The sequence below is a fragment of the Colossoma macropomum genome, unplaced genomic scaffold (assembly GCF_904425465.1).
Source record: "Colossoma macropomum unplaced genomic scaffold, Colossoma_macropomum, whole genome shotgun sequence".
Lineage (NCBI taxonomy): Eukaryota > Metazoa > Chordata > Actinopteri > Characiformes > Serrasalmidae > Colossoma > Colossoma macropomum.
Genome location: NW_023494798.1, coordinates 10,178,845 through 10,198,637, shown reverse-complemented (window position 1 = coordinate 10,198,637; position 19,793 = coordinate 10,178,845). Strand labels below are relative to the sequence as shown.

General features: G+C 39.0%; 1 protein-coding gene across 5 annotated transcripts in view; it reads left to right on the top strand.

Moving 5' to 3' along the window:
• Positions 1-19,793, top strand: part of LOC118817762 (rho GTPase-activating protein 42) — a 185,915-nt gene that overhangs the window by 150,345 nt on the left and 15,777 nt on the right. For 3 of the 5 annotated variants that reach the window (XM_036584670.1, XM_036584668.1, XM_036584672.1), the window contains 11 exons: positions 1,540-1,618; positions 3,775-3,814; positions 4,191-4,253; positions 4,470-4,544; positions 9,370-9,454; positions 9,659-9,717; positions 11,317-11,422; positions 13,241-13,400; positions 14,837-14,987; positions 16,280-16,681; positions 18,533-18,683. In XM_036584670.1, the coding sequence (XP_036440563.1) occupies positions 1,540-1,618; positions 3,775-3,814; positions 4,191-4,253; positions 4,470-4,544; positions 9,370-9,454; positions 9,659-9,717; positions 11,317-11,422; positions 13,241-13,400; positions 14,837-14,987; positions 16,280-16,681; positions 18,533-18,683 (1,371 nt within the window). The remainder of the gene's footprint in view (positions 1-1,539; positions 1,619-3,774; positions 3,815-4,190; positions 4,254-4,469; positions 4,545-9,369; positions 9,455-9,658; positions 9,718-11,316; positions 11,423-13,240; positions 13,401-14,836; positions 14,988-16,279; positions 16,682-18,532; positions 18,684-19,793) is intronic. The other 2 variants (XM_036584671.1, XM_036584669.1) reach the window with 1 other exon arrangement.

The window sequence follows — 19,793 nt, the reverse complement described above, 5'->3', positions numbered from 1 at the left end:
TAGCTTCAAGGCTAAGCTTCAGTGACATTGTAGTGGCTGGTTCAGTGCTATGAGGTTGATTTTGGATGAGAGACATGTGCAGTTCATTTGCATGAATCTGCTCCACAAATGTATGCATTTCTATATAAAGCAAATCTATGCTGTACTTTTAATATTTTTTCCTATCTGCTAAAGTAGCTGTATGGATTTGTAGTATTTACATGTAACTACAATAATATCAATGCTATGACATTACAAATGAAATATGATTAGTAAGTTGAGTTTTACAGTAGCAACTGAATCTAAGCCCCCCATGTAGACCACCAGCCAAGTCATGTTTGCTGTTTGACATTTGCTTCTATAAAAAGAGGTGCATAACTGGTGCACTATCCACTTTCAGTTATGTTCCAGTTAGGCCTCTATGACGCAGTGATCAGTAATGATTGATAAGTAACCCAGTGATCGCTGTGTTTGGAATGAGAATTGGTGGAAAAGTAAAGATGAATAATTTTGAACAGCTTGCTAAATAGTATTAAATAGCATGTACATGTAATGTCTTAATGTCTTTTACTGTTAAAACTGTGGAATATTACAGTGTTAATACACCGTTATGCTAGACAACATTTGCCACTGTCTCAGCTGTATATCATACCATCTGAGGAATATTCTCAGCATTGGCATCCATTTTTAACTGGGGAGAGAGCTGCAGTGAAATTACTGAAAATAATCACTACAATCACAAATAACAGTTGTTTTCAAAATGTACGCATATTATGCAGTAGGTTATTTAACATCAGCATGTACCGTATTTGTAATTTGTGTTTTCATGGGGCCCTTGGCTCATGGGGGTCCTAGTGCCTAGTGCCACCCCTGTCTGTAGCAGCACCTCCTCTATAATGACGTAAACATTTATTTATTTACTGATTCATTTTATTTTGTAATTAAATATGTAAAGCACACAGACTTGGCCTTGAAAGTCACTCCCTCACGCATGTCTGAAATTTCTCCACAAGGGGGAACATGCAGGTCACTTTTGTGTGCATCATTTAAAGGGAAGAAACAGACTTGAACTCACACCAGCAGGAGCTCATGAATCATCATGGATAAAAAAAGCCTGTAAGCTAAAAGAATAGTGTAGAAAGTATTCGGCTAATTATTGTTAGATATCACCCAAACGCTTTTCAGTTAGCAACATTTGTCTTAGAGCCCCTGTTGTTAGCTACATTAGCCTTGTAGCTCAAGTGCAAAACTACAGAAGCAAACTTTGGACACCAAAAATGTCTTGGTTGGTTGACTGCATTTGGGGTAAAGGCAACATTTTTAACAAACTATCACTTTACCTTTTTTTTATTTATTTTTTATTAATTAAAACACAGTATCTCAGCTGGTCAGTGAGTTGTCTAGTGATGTGGAAAGGGCCAAAAAATAACCATTTAAAAGGTGAAGAGAGTAGAAACGTGAGGTGGCAGTACCGTCTAGAGGCTGCGCTTTCGTAGGATAACTAATCTAAGGGAGTGATCTGTCCCTAAAGCATGCTAATGTTTGCTGCACTGTGTGCAGGCATGGTATCGTAACCCTGCAGGCACTGTCCGAGTCCAACAGGAGGCTGTGGCTAGAGGCTATGGATGGTAAAGAGCCGGTAAGTGAGCCCTTGGCTCTTTTCTTAAGGGAATTCAACAGACTTTATTTACAGTGGTGATGATAGGAACCAGGAGTCACAGTGTCTACAATGCAAATATAGCCACTTTTGTTTATTATTTAAAACTTGTGAACCCACACATTTCTTCAGAATTTTTATGTAAATGTTGAAATGTTGAGTGTTGGGTAGTATTTTGCCTTATACCACCCTGCATGTACTGCTTAGAGTGGCTATTAAATCATATGTTTTAGGCCCAAAATCTTTGCATCAACCATGTCCTGTATTAACTTTCTGTAAGGGAGCTTTTATAGACACTGTGAACACTTCAGATGTTTGGTTCCTATCACCACCACTGAGAACAATTCTGACTCATTACATTTCTCTGGAATGGAAATTTTTTAGAGATTAAACCTCTATTAACCACTTATTTATGCAGAAATAAAAAAAAAAACAGCAAAATATCCATTCAGTGTCACTGTAGAGCAGCTATGTCAGTGTCCAACAACCAGCACAAACATATTTACTGACATCTAGTTTACACAAAGGTGTTTTTCTTAAAATATTCCATTGGCTTGCAGTGATACTCTATCTTCACTGTTGATAGCAGCCCATTCCATTGACCAGTTTAATAAGAATTTAACACACCTTAATCAGTGAGACAAGTCTTTAGGAGCATCTGAGTGGGAGAATCAGCATGAATGTCATTAGAACCACATTAAAACTATGTAAGACAGTCACTAGGGAGCCAAACAAATGAAAGCAACATTTTACAATTTTTCAAATATCTGCATAATTCAAACTTCAGGTCATATACTGAGAGAGAAACTTACTGGCTTGGATTTCTTTACAATGATAGTGATAGGAACCAGAGGTTGCCAGAAATTGATGTCTATTATGTAATGTTGATAATGGTAAAATAGTGGTAAATTTTTCTTTAGGGGGGATTTTGCCATACCACACCTTGAATGTACCTCTCCACCAAGAAAGCATTCAAAAATAATAAATTTTAGGCCAAAATGTTTACATGCAGCCTAATAATCCTTTCATAATCCGACAAATAGCTCAATGGGAATAGTCTAGTCTGATTTAGGCCATTCGGAATACAGTTTCTATCTGACTGATCGAGGTGGGTAATCCTGTAAATAATCCATTAAATAGAAGAATAATATCTATGTAAACACCTGTATCTGATTACATTCCCAGTTGGAAAGTTTAAGCCTGTTCTGATCATGTTCGTCACGTCATAGTGAAAGTTTATACCGTTCAACATGGCGGAGCAGAAACTGGTCTGCAGAGGAGACGAAGTTTATGCTCTGATCTTTAAAAGACGGCGGTGGGACGGACGTCCAGCTTATGTGTCTCAGAACACGACGTCTTCCTCTCGGCCTTCTTTAATAAGGACATGTGAAGGACATTTTCCTGAGTCTGACATCATTTTAAAGTGATTAAAAACACAAGAGCTGCTCACTGCTGCCCGTCTCACTCTGACTGGACTGACTCACTCTGCGCGTCATTTTGGATCAGATTACTTGTAGTGAGCATGTAAACGGAGATTTTCCATCAGAGTGTTGAGTAGAGTGAGAATATAAACACCTCGGTCTTCATCTGTAATCAGAATGTATTCAGTCGGATTGGAGAAAATCTTTGCAGGTAAACACAGACACTGTCTGAGGCATTAAGCTGCACTTTTGTAACCATTTAGCATTTAGAGACATGAAACTCTTTAGACGTCTGGTTCCCATCACCACCACTGTGAACAATTCTGTTTCTGTTTCTCTAAAACAGAGCATTTCACATCAAACCACTCTGAATGACTTGATTCGATCCGAACCATTCAATAGTTGGAAATCCCCTTTAAGAATCATCTGCACACTAATACTGATGATGTTTAATCAAACTCTTAAGATGCAGACCCTGTTCTGCATTAGTGACCACAGCACTGTTATTCTGTCATTCCTTAATCATGTTTTATTTTTATTCAGACTTGTGGCTTGTAGTGCATTACATCCTGTTGTTGACCTACCTGCATATTTAAAGATTAGTAAACATTATTTTAGACTCAAACTGTGAAACATTCTCAATCAGCTGCAGAAATGTAAAATGTAAATGTCATGTCTGCAGTTAATCAGCTGTGCTGTCATTTTTTACCCCTCTAGATCTACAACCTCCCAGCCATCCTGAGCAAGAAAGAAGAGAGTGAGTACATTTGTGTTTTGCTTTTTTAATCGCATGTTTAATTTATCGCAGTGGAAGGTTTAATATTTCATTTGTTTCACATCTTTTGAAAGCTTTTCTGTCTGGATTAGACTTCGCACCCACACTCGTCAGTCAGCTAAAGCGAGTCCAGTAGGCAGCTGTGATCTGACACGCACTCCGCAGGCCTTCTGGATTCATCATAGTTATTCATTCAGACAATGCTTCATGGCAACTCTTATCTGTCTCACTGCACTGTTCTCTGGGCAAGGTCGAGAGCGTTACGCTCAGAAAGCTCTGTTCCCCCCGAGTGCTTCAGATGTTCAATCCGCCAAACTCGCACTTTCATCAGTTTGTTTTTTTGTTTTTTTTTGAACAGCGCATCTGAACGAGGCTGGCTTTAACTTTGTGAAGAAGTGCATACGCATGGTTGAGATAAGGGGTGAGTGGAGTTGTGATCTTTGGCTTGAGTGCTTTTTGTTGCCATTTGCATCAGAAAAGTCTCGACGTTAATTCATTTGTGAAAGCACTCATTTAAGGGTTTAGACGTTTAGCCTAAAATGTGAATGTGCATCTATTATGATGATTATTTGTGATTTGTCTTGTGCCCTTCTTTCTGTTTCTCGCTCTCTTTCTCGCTCTGTCTCTTCTCTATTAGGGATCAACACTATGGGCCTGTATCGTATAGGGGGAGTCAACTCCAAAGTCCAGAAGCTAATGACCACAGTCTTTTGTAAGCCATTTCAAACTGCAACTTATTTCCTTTTAGGGGTGCAAATTTTGGCGGTTTCTTTTGACCAATAACTGGCCACCATTAGTCCGTGATTAATCATTAACCAGCAAGCCTAAAAAGGACAGAATCCATCAAAATATCCCTTGTAAAATGAATTGTTCCAGTTGAAATCTCGATACACTTGCTATGCAGAGGCCTACACAAAGACATGGCTGCCTGCCTCACAATGTTCTACCAGAAGAACCATGGTTGACATCTAGACAACAACAAAGCGCCCCCCCAACACACACCACAAAGTTACAGACTGTAGTCCATCTGTTTCTCTGATACTTTGTTAGCCCCCTTTTACCTTGTTCTTCAGTGGTCAGGACCCCCATGGACCCTCACAGAGCAGGTACTATTTGGGTGGTGGATCATTCTCAGCACTGCAGTAACACTGACGTGGTGGTGGTGTGTTAGTGTGTGTTGCGCTGGTCTGAGTGGATCCTTGATGTTGGGGGAGGTTGCTAACATAACTCTAAGTTGCTATATCATTTTATTCATCATTAACAAGTCTAGAAAAGCTGAAATCATTTACTTGCTGGGAGCTTTGGCTCAAAGCAGAGGGAGAGCAGTCACTTTAGGAGGGAGAGGAACTCGGTACTCAGTACTTTGGCAGATCTGACATCACCTACGCCAAATTTAGTCCCACTCAACTCAAATCAATCAGAAGAAAAATGTCTCAACAGAAAAGACCAGCAGCATCCTTTCACTGCCAGTTCATAGTGAAAACATCATAAAAGCCATAGATAATAGTAAAAGACTTATGAGTGAGTGAACAGGGGCTTTAAAGGTTAATCCTTGTTTCTAATGCAGTACTGTCAGAGTGCTCACATGCAGATAAAGCTCCAAACACCTGATTAGCAAGAACCCACTCGCCGTGAGCGTGTTTGAGTGCAGGTTGGTGTTGTTTCTCTTCTCTGGGTGGCGCTGCTCCGTCTGACTCAGAAACAGAAATTACACCCCAACAAAATGTCCACTGAGCCACTTGCCGGCCAAGCAGTTACCCCCTTACATAGGAAGGGAGACTAAATGACTTCTGAAAGCAGTAGTTTGATAAAATAAATCGAACTTGTACCATTTTCAGACATTTGATATCCAAAGTGTACATTCTTAATTTTGCAGTGGAGCTATGAGGCTAATGTAGCTAACAGGTAATAGTGCAGTAATAGAATGACATTTAGCCCAATTAGCATTGTGCAAACTGCATGCTCAAATCATTTGCCAACAAGGTAGGTCATCTTAAATAGACTTACTTATGTGTACCACTCTACAGTAAGACTACCTTTATAAAGGGTTTATAAATGGCTTAAAATTAGTTTAGTAATGGTTGTAGGTCATAAACAGCTTAAAATCAGTAATCATTACACATGAAAGTGTATCAGTGACCTGATGCTTCCCAAATACTGAGTCAACATTCATCTATACTGTTAAACCCCAGATCAGGGGGTCATGCAGCCCCTTCTTATAGTCCTTGAACCTTTACTCAGTGGTCCTTAGTGGGCCGCTGAAGGTACTTTACCTCATAAAAATCAGTGAAAATAAATTGACTTAATAAAAAAGAAATATAGATTAATTTAAAAAACATGACAACTGCAAAGCAGCTTTGTGTGTTTATTGCCACCTCTGAAGTTCCACTCGTCCACTCTCAAGTGACTGATATAACAACGAGTTGCAGAAACCACTGATTTCTGGTGTGAAACAAGCTGACTTTAGCCTGATCTGCTCATATTGTATGTTCACAGTTACGTGCTGCGTATAACTGTGCTGAAAATGTCCGACGGCGACGGCCCTGATATCAACAATGAATTTAAACAGGAAAAACGCCTTGAAATAAGATTAGATAATGAGAGAAAACAGGTCACTGCCGTGCTCTCCTCACTCAGGATTCAGTTAGTTAACACGTATTTTATACAGCCTAACATTAAGATGAAGAGGAGACAGAGAAATAACCTTATCTTACTTTCATTTGCTTCAAAAACTCAGAATGAAGCGCTGAATTAAGACAGATTGCGCTAGATCAATATTGTTTTTGATCAATAATATATATTTTTAATTATAAAGTATTGTTGTTGTTGTTGTTATTATTATTATTATTATTATTATTAGTAGTAGTAGTAGTAGTAGTAGTAGTAGTAGTAGTAGTATTTCCAGTGGGCCCAATGTGTTCTAGTGATAAATAGGCGAGCCTTGAGGTGGAAAACATTGAGAACACCTGCCTTAGATTTTGCTGGTTGCATATCATTCTTTGTGTTCTCCAAACTGACTGTTGCCCTTTCATTTGTGTGCCGTACCTGCTAATTAATAACCACTAATAAGCTAATGTTAAATCATTCATAGACCCTTTATAAGAGTAGCCGTATTGTAAAGTGGTGCCGAATAATATTTAAAATGCATTTTTTGCAGTTTAAGCTGTTAAAATCCCAGGCTTATTAAATTTACATGGGGTCCTGGGTTAATTTCCTACTTCCTACTGGGTTAATTTTGCTGCTTTGGGAAATTACTTCCGTTTGGATTGGCCATGTCGGTGATTTTCTGCCTTTTCGCCTAAGAAAATTTCAGTCTCAATTACCAACTTTTCACTGAACTCTGATCGTTTTAGTCCCGACCACATGCACATCTGCATGATTTTCCCAGCAGATGTTATCTTGTGTAGAAAAAAGAGATTCTGACTGCTGCTACTGTATTTAGTCTTATAGTGTGCATAGTCCTATTAAACTCTCGCCAGATCATGGAATCGTGGATGCTTCGAAAGAGTCTCCCAACCTTTTACTGGGACTAGGTGGTACAACTTCATGTCCATCCTCTTTACACAGGACATTAGCTGGAGGAGAAAGAAAATGAAGCAGGTCAGACAGAATGAAGGGTGATCATAATAGAAGCTACAGGGAGATTACTTTATATTCATATTATGCAGAATATTATTGACTTTTAGTTTTCTAGAAATAATAATGCAGCCATCTGAGTTTATAGAAAATACAACTGGAAACACACTCATTCTGCATTATTTTTATTGCCATCCCGATACAAGAGGTTTATCACTGAGGAGACGTGTCCCCTGATCAACTAATCCAACCTAAATAGGGTTTAAAACTCATTATTTAGTAGCAACATCAACTACAATGCAAACTGACTGAGTCGTTCTTCAGATATAGATTTGTGTATCAAAAGTTCAGACCTGCTGGAAGGACCTGGCCATTTAGAGAGGATTGCCACATATTTTTTAAATATTCTGTGTAATTCAGTCATTGAGATGTAAACAAAATCATTCAGGGTGTTTTAATGTGAAATGGTTAAAAGGTAGATGTGTTGGAAAAAAATGTCGATTTTAACTTAAAACGATTCAAAAAGTTGGGCTGTGTTAAAATTTTGAGTTATTTGAACTGTAAATAATAAGTTGACAGGACATAAACACAGACTCTTGTTCTGTTTCCTTACTATTTAAAGAGCAATTAACTCAGGGGTGTCAAACTCAAGCACTAAAAGGGCCATATTTAAAATCTCAACAAATCGGAGGGCCAGAGAACATCTGTGTCTTTATTTCAGTTTTAAATAACATTTTGTTATAACCTGAACTGGTCATTGTTTGTTTAAAATAGGCCAAAACATCAACAGCAAAATATAGGTACTTGTAGTACACATTGACCCTAACCTAACCCTTGAAATATTACATGAAAGCTTGAAATATTGAAAAAAATGTCCTCAGGATGTAAGTCTTTTAAACCTATATAGGTACCTGAATTAGCGCACGTTATGTTGCAGTGCATACTGTGGATTGTAGTGCAAAGCATTATGAAAGAGAAGAAATGGGCTAATATTAATAGAAAATTAAAATTCTGTGGGCTGGATAATGGACCTGATCAGGCCCATGGGCCTTGTGTTTGATGTATGGGAATTAACTCTAATTATCATATGGGAAATGAAGGTAGCCCAAACACTTACTTTAAGTTAAGTTCATTTTTTATTTTATTTTTTTTTACGAATATGTCCGTTTTATTTACTATCCAAAACAATTAGTGAACCTACATGCAAACTTTTTTATATGTAATGTTGATAATGGGAAAAATAGTCATAAATCTGAATAATTCTTCGGGGACTTTTTTTATCCTACAATGCCTCACATGTCTCTCTCCACCCTGAAAAGATTTAAAAAATACATTAGGCGAAAGCTTTCTCAAAACTATCATAAAAGAGAGTATCAGGCATCAGGAAATTCATAACCATTTCATGTGAAAAAGAAACGAACTGATTCAGAATTGTTCACAGTAGCAGTGATGGGAACCAGACATCTCAAGTGTTTTATGCCTCTAAAAGCTCCATCACAGGAAGTTTGTATATGCAATGGTTAAAAATGCTCTGCCTGATCCCTGAGACACTGTTTTAATATCGCTCTGAGATGAAGTTTTGAAATAAGGTTAAGGAGGTACATGCAGGGTGTTGTGAGGCAAAACAGTTCCCAAAGAAAACCTATTTTTTCAGATGTACCACAATTATTCCATTATCAGCATTACATATAAACACTTAAACCATGTAGCTTCACTGGTTGTTTTGAATAGTAAATGAAATGACTGTGTTGTAGACATTGCGACCCCTGGTTCCTGTCACCACCACTGTAGATAAAACTGTGCTCCACATCAAAGCATTCTGATTGATATTATTTACATTATAATGATTAAATTATGCTAATTTTTTTAAATCCCTGGTAATTCCCTCTAAATGGCCAGGTCCACTTTGTCAGATATTGGTAGTGTGAATGCTTCTCTCATATAAACCGTCCATCTTGCAGCACCCAAAGCCCCAGCAGACATGGACCTTGACCCTGATACATGGGACAATAAGACCATCACCAGTGGACTGAAGAATTATCTCAGGTGAGCTTGCCTGTCCTGTCCTCTTTAAAATGGGCTGCAAGCTGCCATTATGGTCTAAACCAGCACTGGGCATAGCAGCAGCTTTGCTTTCTGTAAAATAACTCATAATGAATAATGCCTGGTCTACACAGCTGAACAGAAGTAGTGAGGAGATGAGAAGTTTGTGGGAATTCATGGCTTGCAATTCCTTTTCTCCTCCACTAGGTGTCTCTCCGAGCCTCTCATGACATACAGGCTTCATGAAGACTTTATCCAGGCTGTCAGTAAGTCAGAAAACGTTTGTTTGTTTGTTTTTGTTTACATATCTCAGAAAATGTCTGAAACACGTTTAGTCCACGCTGTAAGTTTATGCTAGTCATAAGTGCTAAACAGTGAAAAATGTTGAAAAACATCATTTGACCTGCTGGAACTGATTGGATGACTACTTTTCTCACACTTCAATTAAATGTAAATGCAAAAAATGCTAATTTTAGTCCAGTTTTATTTGTGGATACCATATCAAAAAAAAAAACAAAAACACACTATATGGCCACCTAGGTGGACACTTCACCATCACACTTATATAAGCTTGTTTGACATCCCATTCCAAGCCATAGGCCTTCATATGGAGTCCTCAACCCTTTGTAGGAAAAACAGCCTCCACTTTTCTAGGAAAGCTTTCCGCAACTTTTGGAGAGTGTCTGTGGGAATCTTTGCCCATTCAGTCAAAAGAGCATTTGTGAGATCAGGCTTTGATGTTGGACAAGATAGCCTAGCTCGCGGTCTCCGTTCTAGTTCATCCCAAAGGTGTTCAGTGGGGTTGAGGTCAGGGCACTCAAGATCCTCCACACCAGGCTCACCCAGCCATGTCTTTATGGAGCTCGCTTTGTGCACAGGGGCTCAGTCATGCTGGAACAGCAAAGGCTCTTCCCCAAACTGTAACCACAAAGCTGGAAGCATATATTTGTCTAAAATGTATTTGTGTGCTGTTGCATTAACATCACCCTTCACTGGAACTAAGGGGCCCAAACCCTGAAAAACAGCCCCAGCTCATTATCCCTCCTCCACCATACTTCACTCTTGGCACTGTGTGTTCTGTTATGTAGCGTTCTACTCACATCCACCCAGATTTGTCCATCAGACTGCCAAACGGTGAAGCTTAGTTCCTCATTCCAGAGAATATGTTTTTACTGCTCTGGAGTCCAGTGGCGGCGCTTTACGCCACTCCAGCCAACACTTGGCATTGCACATAGTGATCTCAGGCTTGTGGGCAGCTGCTCAGTGGGCAGTGCCATCCTATGACAGTGACATGTGTAAAGTCACTGCACTCTTCATTACGACCCATTCTACTACCAGTGTGTGTCTGTGGAGATTGCAAGGCTATGTGCTTGATTTTATTCCACTGTTAGCAATGAGTGTGACTCAAATGCCTCAGTAATTAGGATGTGTCCACATACTTTTGGTCATATAGTGTATTCAAAGTGCCATAACATTTGCACAAGCTATATTTTATACTTTTTCCCAAATATGTTGATTTTAGCACATTAACAGTAACTGTGTATTAAAATGTACAGAAGTGTGTTCTCTACATAGGATGTATTCATTTATCTTATGACGTAAAACGTTTGTTTCATTTCCGGCATTTGGCAGACGCTCTTATCCAGAGCGACTTAAAATTTGATCATTTTACACAGGTAGGTGAAGGCAGTGTTAGGAGTCTTGCCCAAGGACTCTTATTGGTATAGTGTAGGGTGTTTATCCCAGGTGGGGGATTGAACCCCAATATACAGTGTAGAAGACAGAGGTTTTACCCACTACACTATACCAACATACATTTGTATATGACTGTAGACTCATATTCATATGTTTGTGTTGTGTTACAGAATCAGATGACCAGAACTACAGAGTGTGTGCTGTGCATGCTCTGGTGCACAAACTGCCTGACAGAAATAAGGAGATGCTGGAGATTCTAATAAAGCACCTGCTGACGTACGCCACCCCCCTACCCCCCACTGCCTTAGATACTCCGTCTTATACTGTCTCAGCTACTCAGATAAGCTTGTTCTTTTCTGGACAGAATGCTCTCTGGTTCATTCCTTCATTTCTTTCCTAACATTTATTATACAGATTAATGCACATTATTATGATTACATAATTGAGCACTTTGTTTGGATGGTTGCCCATAGACTATACAGTCAGGTCCATGAATATTTCAGTGTCTACAAAGTTGTCTACCACAACAAATTGGATCGGAATATTAAATGAGTATAAGCACGAAATGTATTCAGCTTTAATTCGAGGGTATTTACTTCCAAATTGGGTGAACGACAGTGGAATTACAATCATCTTCAAACACGGCCCCCTATTTTAATGGGCTCAAAAGTAATTGGCTTAGCTGTTTTGTGGCCAGTTGGTGTTATTCCCTCATTATTTCACTTAATTATGCAAATAAACACACAAATCAAATATCTGGTGTTAATTTCAAATGTTGGATTTGGAATCTGTTGCTGTTGATTATCAATAAGATCTCCAAAGAGCTGTCACAGAGAGATAGCAGAAACATTGTGTCTGGCCAAATTAAAGATTTGGTGCATTATTAGTAGAAGAGAACATACTGGTGAGCTCAGAAACACCAAAAAGAAGATTTCACCAGAGTAAATACACAAGATATAAGCCTCAAAAACAGAAAGACTAGAGTTTGCCAAAAATATAAGTAAATAAATAGAAAAGCCTGTACAGTTCATAAACAAAGCGTACCACCTCATTTGTAAAGCATGGTGGAGGTAGTGTTATGGCGTAGGTATGTGGGGCTCCCAGAGAAACTGGTTCCCTTGGATTTATTAATAATGTAACTGCTGTCAAAAGCAACGGGATGAATTATGAAGTCTGTAGTCTGTACTGTCTGCTGTCTAAGGACTACTGTTTGTTTCACTTGCTGCTGAAGCTAACGACAGTTTAGCAAATACCTTACTCTTCCAGATGAAGTCACTAATCACTATTGTGTGACCAATATATGCACCAGAATGTGAACTAGAAGATAGATAGATAGATAGATAGATAGATAGATAGATAGATAGATAGATAGATAGACAGACAGACAGACAGATAGATAGATAGATTGATTGATATGTAGGTAGATATGTAGATAGATAGATAGATAGATAGATAGATATGTAGATAGATAGATAGATAGATAGATAGATAGATAGATAGATATGTAGATAGATAGATAGATAGACAGATAGATAGATATGTAGATAGATAGATAGATAGATAGATAGATAGATATGTAGATAGATAGATAGATAGATAGACAGATAGATAGATAGATTGATTGATATGTAGATAGATATGTAGATAGATAGATAGATAGATAGATAGTTAGATAGATAGATAGATAGATAGGTAGATAGGTAGATGTGACTGTATGTGAACTATTATTTCAGCACAACTCATGTTAAGCTGTAATAAGCAAATCAGATCATGCCTCCATCAGTTCACTCCTTCAGGAAAAAAGGAAGCTTTGCTAGGCTTTGTTTGCTTAGACATTGTTATGAGCACACAGAACAGTTTAGTGCATTATTTAATGTTATCCATTAAGTTAACTGGCAAGTATGTATCCAAATTGGATGCTTTTGAGTGTTTTTTTTCACAGCAGTTCCAGTTTTATCTTGAGCAGGTGGAAAATAAACCAGAACTAGAATCGTAAATTCTGTTGGTTCCCATTTGGGTCTGTTCTTGTTTTTGATTGTGCAGTGGAAAAACGTGTTCTTGTTTCAGTGGAATTTTTGTGTCTGGTTCCTGTAGCGTGTCCACCCACAGTAAGAGCAACATGATGACCGTGTCCAACCTGGGGGTGATCTTCGGCCCCACGCTCATGCGCTCTCAAGAGGAGACTGTGGCTGCCATGATGAACATCAAGTTCCAGAACGTGGTGGTGGAGATTTTGATTGAGAACTTTGAAAAGGCAAGTTAAGAGTCAGCACTCGTTTTATTTCATTCCTGTAAGAGAGAGTCAAGAAACAGGCCCACTTTTCAAAAGAGCTGTGTAAATAAAATTTGAATCTTTGTGAAATTCAGTGAAAAAGTGCACATTTGAATGCAGAAAGTATTTAGGTTATTTGAATCTACTTCTGCTGCAGCTGAGTCGTCCTCTCACAGTGGAAGGATGGACAATCACCTGTTAATGTTTTCTGATCTGATACATGGAGCTTGATTTTGTCCTCTCTCTTAAAGATGAAAGCTATAAATGCTGTCTAGGTGATGGGGGCAGTTTTGGTGTCCACCAGGTCTGTTGTTAGGTTGTTAGGAGTCTCATTTTCTACATATCTTTTAATCATCTTTGAACTCGTTTTGGGAACATTGAATTCCCCCTTATGCAAATCGATTATCTTACGTCTAAATTAAAGTATGTTTGGTTAGTAGCTTGTATGAAAATTAGGCCCAGTCCCATTTCTTCTTTTTATCCCTACCCCCTTGTTTTCGAGTGTCTCCCTAACCCCTTGGAACTGAGTTACAAGGGGTAGTAGTTGAAATCTTGCCCTATGAAATTGGTCAACCCTCAAAGTAAAAAGAAAAACATTACTTCATTAACAGCTACTAGTGCTGCTCTGTAGGCGACCCTGCCAGTCTGCAGTGACAGCAGAGGAGGGTAAAGTTCAGCTCCTCACTGCTGGGCTTTAGTTACATTTAGGGAATCATATGGCTTCAAAGAGGGGGCAATTATTTATTATCACCCCCCCTAATTCTGATGATATGAAGCTGAAGTCAGATATTCACCAGATTCTTGTTCAGATTTTCCCCATTTCACCTTAAATGGTGCAGCAGTTGCATTCTGGCACTTCAGGCGTCAGAACTGCTGGACTATTTAAGGTGGAACGGGAAAGTTAGTTAGCTAGCTACCAAAACATTAGCATCTTATTAGCGATTTGTTTATGCTTGTTATTAAGAAAATGAACATAATACAAGAATCAACAAGAATCAGGACACCCTAAACCTAGACGTGAATGCGCAAAACAGAGGGCTAAGGGCTGAGTGGTAGGGGCGAGGGGTGAAATGGGATTGGGCCTTAGTGTCTTCTTGAAAGGAAACCTGAATTCAGTGACAGCTTCTGTTGGGAGAACAGTGTTGTAGCTGATCTCTTTTAAGATCGGAAGGATGGGGGAGTTGGAAAAAGGTTGCATACAGTTAGTGTTGGAGGCTTTTTTGTAGTTTTCTGATATGTTTCTTGTTTTTATATTGTAAATAAAAAAAAATGACTTGTGCTTAATGGCCATTTTGACTGGATTGAGGTCAACTAAACTAAATGCCGCCCTCTGAACTTTGCACTAGTTTTTAGTGAAATGCCATCATGCTGCACAGCAACCACAGTTTTGCCTGACTGTTGTGCATGGACACCTGCAGATTTTCCACCAGGCGCCGGACCCTAACGTGGCCCTGCCACAGGCCCAGTCCCGGCCAGAGTCACGCAGGAGCAGAGCCATCTGCCTCTCCACAGGACCCCGCAAACCCAAGAGCCCATACACTCCCACACTGTGTCTGGCTGATGCAGACAGTGAGTTTAACGTTACCATTATTAATCCCTATTTAAACTTTCCTGTACACTTTTTATTTGTAAAAAAGGCACAGATCAGGTTTATTCATTAACCCTTAGAATTTCATTTTGCATTACTATTTAAATGTGGTTACATACAAACTCAATTCCATTGCAATTAAAAATGAGACAGCAATGATTTGAAAGTCCTTTTTGATCTGCATTCAATTGAAAACAGTCGAATTTCAATATATTAAACATTTCGACTAATTACCTTTATGTTTTGTAGATAAATGCTTGTTCTAAATTTGATGCCTGGAACATATTCCAAAAAGTTGGGACAGGGGCATGTTTGCCGCTGTGTTACATCACCTTTTCTTTTTACCTGTGTTCAGTAATGGTTTGGAAACTGGGGATAGTTGTGAAAGTGAGATTTTTTTCCCTTTCTTGCTTGATGTAACACTAACTGCTCAACAGTCTGAGGACATTGCAGTTGTGTAATGCGTTTTGTGTTGATAACAATCAGGATAGTCCTTTTCCTCTTTGATCTGGAAAACACAATGTCCATTATTTCCAAAAACAATTTGAAAGATGGACTCATCAGACCACAGCACGTTTCCACTCAGTCAATCTTGGATGAGCTTTAGCCCAGAGAAGTCGGCGGTGTTTCTGTATGTTGTTGATATATGGCTTCTGCTTTGCATAGTAGAGTCCTAACTTGCATTTGTAGATGCAGCAATGAACTGTGCTTGCAGACAAGGGCTTTCCAGAGCATTTCCAAGCCCATGTGGTTCTATTCATTACAGAAGCATGTCTATTTTTTTAATGCAGTGCTTTCTGAAGGATTGAAGTTCATGGGCATTCAGTATTGGTTTTCCGCCTTGCCCTTTATTTCTCAGGATTTGCTGAATCGTGAACTTTGTTATTGATAGAAATTCCGAATTGCTTGTAGTCGTACATTTAGAAACATACATAAACCGCTGGACTTTTTTTTCCATTTTATGCAAAGTGGGAACTGAGCCTTTCATCAATGCTCCACAAACTTTCCTCTGTTGCCCTTCTCCCAACTTTTTTTGGAATGTGGTGCAGGCATCATATTTGGAATTAGTGTACAAAAATCAATCAATTTGTTAAGGTAAAATAATAAATGTCTCTTCTTTGCACTGGTTTTGATTAAATAAAAGAAGCGTATCAGCATATTGTTCAGTTTTGACAGTGTAATGAACTTTTAAGTCAAACATTATTTCATCCCAAATATTTAATGTCTCTGCTTGGATTCTACAGTATTTTTTCTCACTTTGAAACTGTCCAAGTAGGTGACACGTTCAGCAGCAGTTCGGGCAGCACCCCTATGGGCAGCATGGAGTCCCTCTCCTCCCACTCCTCTGAGCAGAACAGCTCCTCAAAGACAGGCTCCTCCTCTCAGCCCAAAGAGAAGGCCTCTCTGACAGTCTTGCGCCGGAGCCCCTCTTCCCTGTCCTCCAACGGGCCCCAGGGCCCGGCCTGCACCAGCCTCAGCAGCCGTGAGTCCAGCTCCAGAGAAGACACGGCACGAACGGACTCGGAGGACTCTCGCAGCCTCGGCTCTGTGCCTACAGCTTCCAGGTCCTCCCCGGCCCCTAAAAAAGCCCCCCACTCCTCAACAATCGCACAGAGATCAGCTCAGTTCACTTGTTCACCTGCTCCATCTGTCAGATCGCTGCACAACCTGGAAGGTAAACAGCGCATACTTTCAGTGAAAGTCTGTTCATTTCCAGGCAAAGCAGCCTCTAAAAATACACACTTAAAAAAGATGAGTTTTTAGGAAAAGCATTCATTCTACTTAGAAACATGAGTTCTGTATAGAACTATTTCTTGTTTAAATGGTTCTTTGCTTGGTGAAATGGTTCTACAGGTTCTTGGACAGTGTGTTGTACATGGTTCTATATGGAACCTTTTTGAAAATGGTTTTATATAGCACCAGAAAGGGTCCTGATATTATTATGATATCAAGCTTGTAACAGTAGAACTACCCTTTTTGGTGGAGGGCGGTACTGTATGTCAATTAAAATCCCTCAATTTTTAGTAAGTTCATAGAGTGTCATGATACATTTTGCTTACTAGTTTAAAAGTGACTTTACTTTTATTGTGTGTTTACTATTTCTTGATTTAGTTTGGTTAATTATTCTAATGGCTTGACATTTCAATGCTGCAGCAAAATCACATACACGCTTACAGACTCCTACAGATGTCCTTTGATTTCTGTGTGGTTTATTTATATCAACTAACCACTTTAATATGTGATACAGTGTCATATTGCTCTGAGTGCAGTAGCCTGCAACTTCCTCTTGGTTTTACATTGGCACAGTGGCACGAAGCTTGCAGTAAGTGAAAGGATAAAAACTCAGAGCGTAGTAACTACACGCTCTTATTTTAAGTGCCCAAGTTTTGAAGAAAGATAAAAGGTCTGAAAGCACTGCTGTAGGTTGTGGGTTGTGTCTGTTTATGCCACCTGTACAAATAACATGAATATCAAGGGATCATCACTGAAATTGCTTAATATAGTTGATCCATTCAAACTTGGCTGGATCAGCTCCAATCCCTCATAATCAGCCAAGTCCCTAATTATTTCTTATTATTTATCACATGCAGCCCCTTGAAACAGATGAAGCCATTCCTTTGAAAGTGCAACTCTTACATGGAGGGATGCGCAATGATTTTTGAATCTTATTGGCATCAGCAGATAATTTCTTTAAAAATATTGGTATCAGACAGATGTTTAGATTTGACTGATATTTCAAACTGATATTAGATGACATGTTAATTATATATTAGTATTATAGAAGAGCAGAATGTTTAGGTGATGCTGGGTTACTGGGTTAAAATATCTGCATTTTATTCATTTTACTGCGTTTGTAAACCTACAGAAATAAATGTTATTTTTCTCTGTAATGCTAATCTGTCCTGCATCCCTCTTGCTCTGAAACCTACTTGGACTCCATCTCCCAGAACCCTTTGGGGGATCACATGATTCCTGACCCCACCACACACTCCAATCATCGCTCACAGTCTCCTGAGTACTGATGTGTTTCACCTGTCACTCGTAGTTAGTGTTAGTATAAAGCCCAGGCTTTTAGAGTTGGACTTTGCGAGGTGTTGCTTCTTCTTACAGAGCTACTGACCGGTTCTTTTCATTGTTGTGTTTTGCTGTTTCTGACCATTTACCTGTTTTTTTGCCTTTATTCAGTGGTCAGTTTCTGACTGCAAGACCTCAGTTGGCTGAATATTTTTGGTTAGTGGACTGTTGTCAACCCTGGAGTGACAACAAGTTACTGTTGTATAGCTACAAAGTACCACTGTGCCTTTGTCCTCCCCAGTGATGGTGCTATTATTGATGATCTAGAACACTGGAAATTAATGTTGACTTATTTGGAAGACAAATTGCCAATAAGGAAAAATGTTATTGGTCATATTCTCAAAATATTAAACAAGTATCTTTATTGCAGTTATGTAATATGATGTATGAAGTGAGCAGTGTTTAGTTGCAGGCTCTGTGAGTTACTGGTGTTGTGCCTGTTTAATTTCAGCTCGACGCAGCTGTGCTGGCTCAGTGCAGAGTCTGCTGGCCGTGGAGCACAGAGACGGATCTAGAACCGCCCCACACCCTGACCTGCCACCCAAACGGCTCCTCCGCCACCGGCCAGATTCAAGCAACGGCTACCAGAGACCTGGCTCAGTGTGAGTGCGCCGGCACAGATCCTTCCAAAACGTCTCTTTCAAAAAATTTAAAATGAATCTCTTGTCGTATTAATAATTTTTGTTACTTTATTCTATTTTAATGTCTGCAATGCAGATTTAAATATAATGGACACTGGACACCAACTAGACACTGAGCTGTGTTTTTAGATGTTTAATTCCATATTTTAAGTTTGTCATATTAAGCTTAACAGTTAACATTGACAACTTCAAACATCAATTCCGCACTGCCATAACTTCATAATAAATCATTTTTGCGTTATTTTCCATGATTTGTTGAACATTAAGCCCGATAGTCTGTATCCACGTAGGCCTGTGCTGGTAATAAAATCCTCTTTTTGTAAATATATGCTAATTCCAAGTTTGATGCCTGTAATACATTCCAAAAAAGCAGGGACAGGGGCGGTGAAAGACTGAGAAGTTTGTGGAATGATCAAAAACACCTTTTTTGGAAACTTTTCACATGTAAACAGGTGAATAGGCAACAGGTGATGCTATCATGATATATCCTTTATATATATATATATAAAGGAGCATTCACGATAGGCCCTGTTGCCATGTTGTTAAGAACTGCATGAGTGAGTAGTCCAATAGGTTAAGAACTATGTTCCTCAATGCACGATTGCAAGGAATTTAGGGACCATCTACAGTCCATAACATTATTAACTGTGTGGAGCTCAAGTGCTCTGTTTGTGGAGGGCCAAGGTCCAATAAGACAAAACAATATACAAATAGATAGATAGAATACACAAAACACACAAAAAATTGTATATATGATATAAAAATATGCCTGTTTTCTTATGGGATGAAGAGCTGGATTAGAGTATTTTGTTGACAGAACAGGCCACAATTTGGGCGTCACTGCTCCAAGGCATTATTCACTTTTTGTCACCTTTAGTTTTAAGAGTGTTGGAATCATTATGTGTATCATTCTAACTGGTAACTTCAAAATCAAAATTCAAAACACATTTCGGACTTTTAACTGATTTGGACTTGGGGGTAAAATCCGTTTGCTTTGAGTGACCCTTAATCATGTTTATTTCATTAAAATAAATGATTAAACATTTCATTTTGTACGGAAGTCCAGAGAGG